This window comes from Nelumbo lutea, chromosome 1 (assembly GCF_056320005.1).
Source record: "Nelumbo lutea isolate HS-2025 chromosome 1, American lotus-T2T, whole genome shotgun sequence".
In the NCBI taxonomy this organism is placed as follows: Eukaryota; Viridiplantae; Streptophyta; class Magnoliopsida; order Proteales; family Nelumbonaceae; genus Nelumbo; species Nelumbo lutea.
In genome coordinates, this window is record NC_142684.1 from 74,866,204 (window position 1) to 74,877,532 (window position 11,329).

General features: G+C 36.4%; 1 protein-coding gene across 1 annotated transcript; it reads left to right on the plus strand.

The window, feature by feature from the left end:
- The first annotated feature begins 1,355 nt into the window (after positions 1-1,355).
- LOC148875399 (protein DETOXIFICATION 40-like) lies at positions 1,356-9,437 on the plus strand. The gene is made up of 7 exons (XM_088965073.1): positions 1,356-2,156; positions 2,266-2,897; positions 3,009-3,065; positions 3,206-3,444; positions 5,498-5,616; positions 7,315-7,401; positions 9,000-9,437. The coding sequence occupies exons 1-7, from the start codon at positions 1,815-1,817 to the stop codon at positions 9,063-9,065; spliced, it is 1,542 nt and encodes a 513-aa protein (XP_088821199.1). The 5' UTR covers positions 1,356-1,814; the 3' UTR covers positions 9,066-9,437.
- The last annotated feature ends 1,892 nt before the right edge of the window (positions 9,438-11,329 follow it).

The following is an 11,329-nucleotide window of genomic DNA, read 5'->3' on the forward strand; positions in this document are numbered from 1 at the left end:
CCAGCATTATTTGAAAGCGCAGGAAAAGTATATGGGTTTATGCTTGTGATTCTAAGTAGATGATTGCCGGCACTTTGAGTTTGTATTGGGGTGTGGACAGGACTATACAAATTAGGTAAGATGTTATTGTGATATGAACATGAGATTTGAAATTTAAGAAATCCATCCTCACAAGTCACAACTCTCCATTCTCTCCAAATTGGAATGAAGTCGGTTGGCCCCTTACCCCAATTGGGATTTCCTACTCATTCTCTACCCGTAGTGAATTGGAGCCATACATCTCTATTATGAATTGAGAGATGTGTGGTTCCAATTCATGGCCAGTAAAAATGGGTAGAAAAAGTGAGTAAAAAATTGATAATTTTGCCGTATTCTATTCAGGGTACTCCTACCCTACTAACTATTTTTTTTTTTGGTAAATACCCTACTAACTACTCAATCAATTAAATTCCAAAAATTGATAATTTTGATAAAGTTTTAACAAAAATCAATCTTCACTATTACAGTTTTTAACAAAACAGAGTATTATATATTATTTCCAGTGAAATCAAGGGAGAGAATCAATAATTCACTGCAATTAACCAAGTCATCAGGTATGTAAAGAAAAGGAGATACTCATCTGCAGCCCCACCACTGATGTCTAAGGCAAGATGGGTAATGAGGCCTCTAGATAGAGAATAAAATCAAATCAACAGGCTCACTCTGTCGGTAGCTAACGGTTATATACAATGTTTTTGAACCGCTGTTGATTCATATGATTAAATCATTTGGTCTGGAAATCGTTTAGAAAATCAGTTTTGTTTTACCTCTAAATTTGGTCTTTGATAAAAAATTGTTGAATCGATCAATGACCTATTGATTTAGGTGATTAAATTATCGATATGTTCAATTCATTTAATAGTTTCTGGTTATTTTTATTTTAATTTTTTTATTTTTTATTGATATGAGTCATTCATTCAGACATTTGAACCATTAACCTAAAAACCGATAGCCAAAATGATTTCAACTTTGAATCGATTTTAAAAACCTTAGTGTTATATATAAATTATATTTAATTGGATTTGAGAAGGCGAAAATATGAGATGAAATAAGTGATGAGCTCAGCATTAAGACTCATATATAATTTGTTAGTACGAAACAATAATAAGACTAAGTCAATGGATCAGTATTCAGAAACCGGTGGCCAAAACAGTTAGATTTTGGATCGATTTTAAAAAGCTTGGTGTTATATACATTGCATTTAATTGGATTTGAGAAGAAGGCGAAAATATGAGATAAGTGATGAGCTCAGCATTAAGACTCATACAATTTGCTAGTACGAAACAATAATAACTCTAAGTCAATCGATCAGTATCACCTCAGCCAAAATCAAAACACAAATGTTGACCGTCATCCACATATTATTTTATTACGTTTATCTTTTTGCCCGTTCTTGTTTTGTTCAAGTCGAAACCTTTTTTTGAGGAAGCCGTCGCTCTGGCCGGCTGATGGTTACCACATAATAATAATTAATCACGCCTCAGCCTCATGAAGTATATATTTAATTCGCCTTAAAACTTAAAACCATTTGTTTGTTAAGAGTAATTGAATTATCACATTTCACAATAAAGCAAATAGAACAAAATCATTAATGTCGAATTCTTTCAGTTTTATTACAAGCTATAGAATCAATATAAACCCACCACTCATGCTCTTTAACAAGTCAGAGGTAGAACTTTCACAAACCAGCTACAGTTAGCACTGTATAAATCCATTAAAATTTCATTCCCCGTCATCTCCCCTGATATAACCCACCCAGAAAATAAAAAATAAAAATGGAGACGTCTGGGGAAGAGCTCAATCAGCCCATCTTACATTCAAAATCTCCGGCTGCATCTATTTCACGGCAACAATCGGCGGCGGAGCAGGAATGGAGCAAAGAACTCGAACAGATACTGTCGGACATGCAGATGCCAGCGTTCAAGCGTTACCGAGTTGCCACCTGGATCGAACTGAAGCTCCTCTTCTACCTTGCTGCCCCTGCTGTCATCGTATACATGATCAACTATGTTATGTCCATGTCCACCCAGATCTTCTCTGGCCATCTCGGCAACCTCGAACTCGCGGCCGCCTCCCTCGGCAACACCGGTATTCAAATTTTCGCTTACGGTCTCATGGTACTACACATAACCCAAAACCTCTCTCTCTCTCTCTCTCTCTCTCTCTCTCTCTCTCTCTGCTACAATATATGATTCATACTCTGGTTTATATAATATACTGTTTCAGTTGGGCATGGGAAGTGCAGTCGAGACGCTGTGTGGGCAGTCATACGGGGCTGGCAAGTATGAAATGCTGGGCATCTATCTCCAGAGATCGACAATTCTGCTTATGGCAACTGGGATTCCACTGGCAGTGATATACATCTTGTCGAAGCCACTGTTGATCTTCCTGGGTGAATCACCGGAGATCGCATCGGCGGCAGCGATGTTCGTCTACGGCCTCATCCCACAGATATTCGCATACGCTGCCAACTTCCCGATACAGAAATTCCTGCAAGCCCAGAGCATAGTGGCCCCCAGCGCATACATATCGACGGTCACGTTGGGGGTGCATCTGCTGCTAAGCTGGTTGGCTGTGTATAAGCTGGGCATGGGGTTATTGGGAGCGTCGTTGATATTGAGTCTGTCGTGGTGGATCATCGTGGGAGCCCAGTTCCTGTACATAGTGATGAACGAAAAGTTTAAGTACACGTGGACAGGCTTCAGCGTGCAAGCTCTCCATGGTTTGCCGGCCTTCCTCAAACTGTCGGTGGCATCGGCGGTGATGCTCTGCTTGGAGACTTGGTACTTTCAGATACTGGTTTTGCTTTCTGGGTTGCTCAAGAATCCTGAGTTGGCGTTGGACTCTCTCTCTATTTGGTAAGACGACAAATGAGCTCGATCGCATCATTCTTCCTTTACAGCCGATCGGTCTGCTTGTCAACCATTAATTGATTTCTAAATTAAGCAAAACGCGATTGGTATGTGCAGCACGACGGTTTCTGGATGGGTGTTCATGATTTCAGTCGGCTTCAACGCAGCTGCAAGGTGAGCGAATCAGTTTTACTTTTAACTAATAGTAAAGGGAAATACGAGATAAAGATTCCCTCAGAAAATTAATTAACTAGAACCAGTTAATTTAATCGAGGTGTTAATTAATGTAATAATGGTGAATCTGAGTGACGCAGTGTTCGGGTAAGCAACGAGCTGGGTGCCGGAAATCCGAAGGCGGCAGCATTCTCAGTATTGATAGTTACTTCGTTGTCATTCATAATATCGGTGGTGGCGGCCATGATCGTCCTCCTTCTACGGCATGTTATCAGCTACGCCTTCACCGACGGTGAAAGGGTGGCCAATGCCGTCTCCGACTTGTGCCCTTTGCTGGCCATCACCCTCATCCTCAACGGGGTCCAACCCGTGCTATCAGGTAGCTAGCTACCATCCATCTCTATTCACTTTCCATCGTTCATACGCTATTAATCAGAGATTAGAGAGAGATCAGAGACGTGATGAATTTGGCTTTGCCAACCACACATTGACTTGCCGTAATTGTTTTATATTTCATAAAAGGGTAAATTACAAACATCCCTAAGATTTCACTTTGTGATAAATTAGATAATACTCTATGTTCATCAGCTGTTTTAACATTTTTTAAAATCCCCAAATTACCTTTTATTATTTATTTGAGTGATTTACTATTCAATTGATTTTTAAAATATAATATTGAAATCCTCTTAGTTCCATGCTCCAAAAGATTCTTGCAGATTTTTTGGCTAGGTTTAATATTTAAATGAAATTGTAGAAGCTTTCATTTTGTTTTTTCTTGATTTATTATAGAAAGGAGTGGATAACTTTTTATATTTTAAGATGAAGTGATGCATTTTTTTATCTAAATAAAATGAAATGAAAATTTAAAGATACCTGTTTTTCTATATCAGTGAAATGATTCTTGTTATTTTAGTTAGTCTGGTCTAAAAAAAATAAAAAATAAATAAAGGTATTTTTGGATCAATTAGAATGGGCATTTTAATAATTTAACACATTCTATAGTCTGAATTAACGGTTTAAGTTTAGGCATCTTTGTGTTAAATAAAAGAATACGATAATTACAATAGTACGCCCCACAGGCGCCTCACATGTACATCTCAGCGTCTACTTGCTATTGAGAATACCGTTGGGATGTGCTGTGGGGGCCGATGTGAATTCAAGTAGTACAGTATCTTTGTAATTTACCCAACTCACTGCCTGACCCCACCCACATTTTGCTTAGTCCACCACGAAGAGATGCAAAAAGAAACTGTTTTGGCTTTATCTTCTGGTAGCCGTAGGGTGTCTTCTGCTTTGCAAGCTGAAGCCCAAGCTGTTTTTGAAGTTTTAAAGTTGGCAATCTCTCAAAGGTTCAGTTCTTTTGTTATATAGGAAATGATTGTTAAAACTTTGGTTTACTCTTTAACTAAGGAAGACTTTGTCTGCCCTGTTGATATTTACTTTGTTGTAAGAGATCGATATCTTAGCTCTGGCTCAAGGGCAGTGCTGCAACTCTGTTTTCTTTTTTTGCTCTTAGATCTGCAAATTAGGTAGCTTATATAACTAGGTTCTTCTCTGTTCTTTGAAAATTTCCCTCAGTGCGCCCTTACTACTCTGGAATAAGAGAATCCGGTGTCTGAAGGAGGTTAACGGATTTGGTTTTAACCTCTTTTATTTTATTTTATTTTTTTCTTTTCTGCCTTTCTCTCCTTTCCTTGTAGTGTTTGACTTTTCGCTGTGTCTTTTTTGTATTGAATGAATCATCCTTTTCACCGAAAAAAAAAAAAAACTGTCTGACTGACTCCGGATTAGTTGCAGACAAGAGTGTATACACCGGGTTGGGCTAACCGTGTTCACTCGAAATAGGTAACTCAGCCCGATGTCTACAATCTTTGTCTCCGGCCTTCGATTTCAATAGTACCAAGAAAAAGATAATCGAATCTTTCAGTGTTCTCAGTTACTTTATCAATATTTGTCTTTTGGCAGAAAACAAATTAAATTATGAATAGAGAACAATTAAAATATCATGCACGGCTGCTGATTCCACGGCAGCGGTCACGATGGATGAATAGTATGATCCCAACCTTTGTCCCAAAATTTTGAAAAGCCAGTAAGCGACGATGATGAACAGAGGGTTACCACTTGTATTCGATATTCAATCGAATCTCTGTTTTTCCTCTACCAAATACGAAAATAAAAAAAATAAGAAAAAGGAGTCAAATCTCTGTTTTTCTGTCAATCGAATCTCTTACACAGGGCGCTTCACTCGCGCCTCACATGCATCGGAAACATCTCTCTTATTTATAAATTATTATTCACGGGAGATGTTTCAATGTAGGTGAATGTGCATTTGACGCGCCCCCGTGTGAGGAGTAGATCCCGTTCCGTTTATCTCTGGATACTGATATTTATTATATTTTATTGGTTTGAATCGGATCGGATCGGATCGGTAGGTGTGGCGGTTGGATGTGGATGGCAAGCTTTTGTTGCATATGTGAACGTGGGATGTTACTATGTGGTTGGGGTCCCGGTGGGGGCTCTACTCGGTTTTAAATTCGATCTGGGTGCTAAGGTAATTTCTTCTTTATTTAAATTAATTAAAGTGATTTTTTTGGTATTAGACCTGACAATTGGGTTGGGTGGGTCGGGGTGCTTTTCGGATTGGATTATTTAATGCTAGACCCTAATCCTAAAAAACTACATGAAAAATGTCAAAATTAAAGGAGTTAACCTTAAAATTTCAGATATAAAATAAAATAAAATAAAAAACTTGAACATCTAAAAATTTAAAGAGTAAACAATAAAGAGTAAAGATTAAATAGAAAAAATTAAAGACTGGAAACTTCTAAAAATGCATAAATAAATAGTCTCAATTAGACTTGACAATCGGGTCAACAGGTTGACCCATAACCCAACCCAACCCAGTTTTTTCTAGGTCGGGTCGGGTTAGGTCATTCTCACATTCAGGTAGCTAAATATGAGACCCTAACCCTATTTTTTTGGGGTTGGGCTGGGTCAGGTTCACGAGCTAGGTCAACTTTTTACCAGGTCTATTTCGTATCCAATACTGAGAATTGGGATCTGCTACTCACACGACACCTCACACTGACTTACATCTCACCATGCATTGGGAATATCTCCCATGAATAATAACATTTAACTATGGGATATGTTTCTAATGCATAGTGGGATGTGCCTGTAAGGTCGGTGTGAGGTGCCTTGCGTGATGAGCAGATCAGATCTCCAATACTGATTTCTTAAAAACAAATGTCATGTTGGAATTACATCAGCGTTGGAAGAATTCGCATTGAAATTTTTGTTTGATTGATTGGTTATAGTATATGTTTGGCATCGATGTTGCTGATGTGTGGGTTGGAGTAACAACTTTTTCTATTTAGTACCAATGCTCCAGAAAATATTTTCAGCATTGGTACCCATTATCTAGTGCCACACCACTGCCACCTCACATCCATGTTGGCAACAATGAGCTACAATTCCAGGAAATGCCAAATTTGGCGTTGCTCCAAGCCATACCTGCCCGATTAATGAGGCATGGCTTGGAGCACCATTTTATGTAAAAACGGTTTCAAACAAATGCTCATTTCCTGGAGCACCATTTTTTCTGACATAGCGCTGATGTGGCACCAATGGCGACAATGCCAAATAGACGCTTAGTGATTTTGAAGAAATCTGTCAAAAATCGATTCTTGAAATTAACCCTTTTCAGATATTACATTTTTTTTTTATGATTTTCTTATTTCTAATTAATTCTGACTTTTTAAGAATGACATGGCATCTAATATGGCATTGGATAATAACTCTAATACATAAATAATTAGTCCTTCAGAATCAGTACCAAATAGACGAAAAGCCCATTTCTCAAAAATCAACTTACATGACAGAAATGGTACCAAATAACAAATTTTTGAAAAAAAAAACACTGAATGGGCATTATAGACTTATCTGGACGGTACAAAGTCCCACCCTATTTCTGTCATGTCCACAAATGATGTGGCTAATCCATACCATCCATTATATTTTGAATTTTCCACATAAGCTTATTAGCTGGGTTTAAGTGCCCTTACAGCCCAACAATTCTTGCTGGGCTGGGCAACCAAGCGGGGCCGTCATTGTTGGCAGTCCGATCTACTTCTATATGAGTAATATGAGTTAGGCTGTAGGAGATGATTTAATTTGTCTATTTTTTTCTTTCTTCTTTTATGATCCGTCCGATATATATAATAACAAAAGAAGGTTGGGTTTGTTGTAGGGTATTTGGTCTGGAATGATCGGCGGCACCACAGTCCAAACTCTCATTTTGATTTGGATTACGTACCGGACAAACTGGAATAAAGAGGTAACTTTTTCTTTGAAAAAAGAAACTATGAGAATAATTCCTCTTTGGTAGGTAGAATATTAGAAGGAGAAGCATGTAGTACCCCACACAATTCTTACTTCACATACATGACGATTAAGGTCATGTTTGGGTGTTTGATACTCTTTCTTTTAATAAATATTTAAACAAGTATTTTTATGAAAGCACTTTTATAAAAAGTATTTTTATAAAAGTATTTTTGTAAGAGTACTTTCTTAAAAGTGTTTTTGTAAAAATTCTTCTTAAAAGTGTTTTTTTTAAAGTACTTTTATGTATAAAAGCACTTTCTTAAAAGTGATTTCATAAAAGTACTTTTATAAAATCCAACTATGGATAATTTTATAAGTGGTATTTTAAAATTCAATTGGGAATAATTTTGGAAGAAATTTTGAATATGTGCTTATTGTATAAACACTTAAAAAAGGCTGAAAATTTGGGCTTAAAAAATAACTTTTTTTTTTTAAATAAACACTTATTTTTAAGCACTCCCAAACATGGCCTAAAGCAAAATGCCAACAATAGTTACATCTGGTCCAAACCCAGGAAAAAAGAAATGGAATTAAATTGAAATTAGAAGAAAGTTTGGTAGTCAGCAAGCTCAAAATTCCTAAATACATTATGAGATCACATTTGTGCTCCACAGAGTGCGCCCCACCAACACCTCATAGCACATCCCAACAGTGTATTGGGAACATCGCCCAATGACAAGTATGTGAGATGCTACCAATGCTTGCGCAGATGTAAACTCCTACATTGTCCGCATCTCCTTCCACTGTAGGTTAAAGAATATCCAAGGCAGGACCAAACAAACTATTTAGGATATTATGCTGATAGTGAGCATGGGTTGGTTTGGTTCGGCTTCATGTGATAGAATTTGAAACCCTGTTCTTTCTTTATTCTCCCCCTTTAAAAAATGGCATGTTCTTTAAAAACTTAATTTTCAATAAATATAATATATAGTTTAAAACATATATAATCTTTATTGATTAAATTGAGTAATGTAATATGTAGATTAAAATATGGTTCAAAATTCATCATTATAATTTAAATTTTGTAAATATTACTTTTTACATTACTTGGTATACACATTCAAATATTAAATAAAACAAATAATAAAATCACTTAATTAACTCAATGGTCAAGTGAGACTATGGCTTTGTATCCATGAGTGCTTGGGTTTAAATCTCTATATCCTCAAAAGTATTTTGGAGTTAATTTCAAGATAGGCTCAGTTCCAAAGCCAGTTTCACCAAGGCCAATCAATGCCAATTCATCATGTTGGTTTGGGTAGGGTAAACCCCTAGAACCGACCTAGGTGAAGTCAATTCCAAGAATTTAAAACCAAACCCTACCTTATAACAAATTAGGTAGGGCCAATTCAAAGCCAGTTTGGGATCAATTCCAATTGGTTTCAAGTAAAACCTACCTATTTACTCACCCTTAGATATAACTCAATATAGAATTAGATCAGTCCATCGTTAATCTAAGGTTGTTTATGGTTCAGTAGTGCAATAGAATTATGTCAGTCTATTTTTGTGAACAAGCGTTTTAATGATGATTGCATTTTGAGATGGATTCAGGTGGAGGAAGCCATGAAACGATTAGAGACATGGGACGGAAAGAAAGAGCCGCTGTTGAAAGATTAAACAAGATTTTGAATGATGGGTGAATATCGGATATTTATTGTTAGCGATGGCAATCATCTTATTCTACTGGTGCTCGAGAGCTTCCAGAAAAATTATCGGTAGATATTCATTTCACGCTTCATTAATTCAGTCAATTGTGCTCATTAATTGGACAACATCAGCTGATCTACTTACTGGTGTTTTAGTTCTATATTTATATGTTATGTTTTTTATTTAAAAAAAAAAATAAGAAAAGGGCGTTCATTTTTTGGATTTTGCAAGGGGGAAGTTAGTCAATGGGAGTTTGATTCCTATTGACCAAGAATCCTATGTTTGTTTTTTCAGATTTATATGGAGATCAGGGAATGTTTATTTTCCTGGATATTAGATAAATGATATCCATTTCGTAGGTGGATAAATAACTTTTACACCTTGGGGAAAATTGCTAATACTTGAATGAGACAAAAATGCTCCTTGTAATAATGAATTTTTATGACTAAAATAATCATTGCCTTATTTACATGGGAAATAAAATAACATTGGTAAATGCACTTACCTGGATAAGTCTTTCTTGAGAAACACTACCTGAGTAAGTGCATTTATTCGGATAAATAATTTACCGAAAAATGAACGGAGCGAAGAGGGATTACACAAGACTAGAGAGGGGGGTTAGCACATCCTCAAATGTCAGCATACGATAAAACTCTTAAAGAACTGGGAAGAGAATGAAGGGATACATCATTGGAATGAGAAAAATTCGCAAGCCAATCAGCCACTTGATTACTTCCCCAATGGGTGTGACAATATGCAACATCACCATCAATTCTCTCAATTAATCTCCATGGGGTTTTATACAGTTCTTCAAACTGTCAATAACCAACTTAGAGTCCCCGACAATTGTGATGGATTTTCCGTTGAAGTTGGGGGCAAGATTATGGGCTTCCCAAGCAGCCCATGCTTCAGTTAGATTAATAACCGTAAATCTAATTTCATAAGCTTTGAAGTCTAAAATCTAGCTTAGGTGATTTTTGGCCACATAAACAATAAAACAACAATTGTTTCTGCAAGAAGCATCAAAATTAAACCAGTTTCGAACTCTATCAAGATTATCCACTTGATTGGGGTACACTGCTTAGCATATTCATTGTTTGAATCACTATCAAGACCCGAAACAGCCTCAATAAACGAGTTTCAAACTCTATCAATGTGTTCCGAGCTCTATGTTATGTTCATTACCTATTTGGCTGCACCATTCAACTGATACAAGAATTCTCATCCTGTTATAACGATTTGTAGAGGATATATCACAAGCCATGTATCAAGGTGTTGTATCATTTTATACCTGAACTGAATGTAGCATCTAGAACGTTGGCAATGCTTTGGTTTCAGTGTCAATTTATCTGTCTCCAAGAGCGTTAGAACCTATCATATATCAGCCGTATCAATCAATACTCAACCATTACCAACTGATAATTATCATAAATTGATGCTTGACTATAACAATTTTGCATAAAGAAGGCCATTTGCATTACTACTAAGATCTGATGAAAGAGCCTGGGGCGTTCCAAAAAGGGAATGAATTGAAATAGTGAGAAATGAACCAAAAGCCCATGATAAAAATTTATCATGGGTATAGCACCAAATAGGATGGAACTAGCTAGCAGGGACTCTTGCGATGTATAGACTTTGTTAAGAGAAAGTTAAATAATAGAAATATGTAAGAATAGGCAATTGTTTAGTTTTAAAATAATTAATAATTATTTATATTTTAAATATTATTTTTAATAATTATTTTGTAATATAAAAATAACAATAATTAATTTCAGTTAGGGTTGTTCATAAATCGATGAAATTGACCAAACTGACCCAATTCGACCTAACTTGGTCACTTTCTAGTATTTTCAATTGACTTCGGTTCAACAATTTCCCAACCCAACCAAGTCGGGTTAGTTTTGGTTTGATCATTTGCAAACCAACCAAAATTGAACCATTACCCTAACTTGATTATGGGTCTAGTTTAATTGAAACTTGCCCTTCGGTCAAAACTGTTGACTTGGTAAAAAGTTGCCTCACTCGGATAGTTCAATTATTGACCTATTTGACCTAGTCACTGGGTTGCAAGTTGCATACTTAATGCATGTGCAAACTTTTAGAGGCCATAACTTTGCACACTGATGTTCGATTATGGTGATCTTTTTGTTTTTTTTTTGGATAACTTTTCAAGATCTATGTGTCCCAAGGTTCCATAGGTGCCTTGCCCCATTATGCTTGCGAAAAAAAGCCCC

Coding starts and splice junctions, on each gene's coding strand:
- LOC148875399 (XM_088965073.1), top strand. CDS start 1,815: ATGGAGACGTCTGGGGAAGAGCTCAATCAGCCCATCTTACATTCAAAA. Junction 3,066..3,205: donor GGCTTCAACGCAGCTGCAAG/GTGAGCGAATCA, acceptor TGAGTGACGCAG/TGTTCGGGTAAGCAACGAGC. Junction 3,445..5,497: donor GGTCCAACCCGTGCTATCAG/GTAGCTAGCTAC, acceptor TCGGATCGGTAG/GTGTGGCGGTTGGATGTGGA.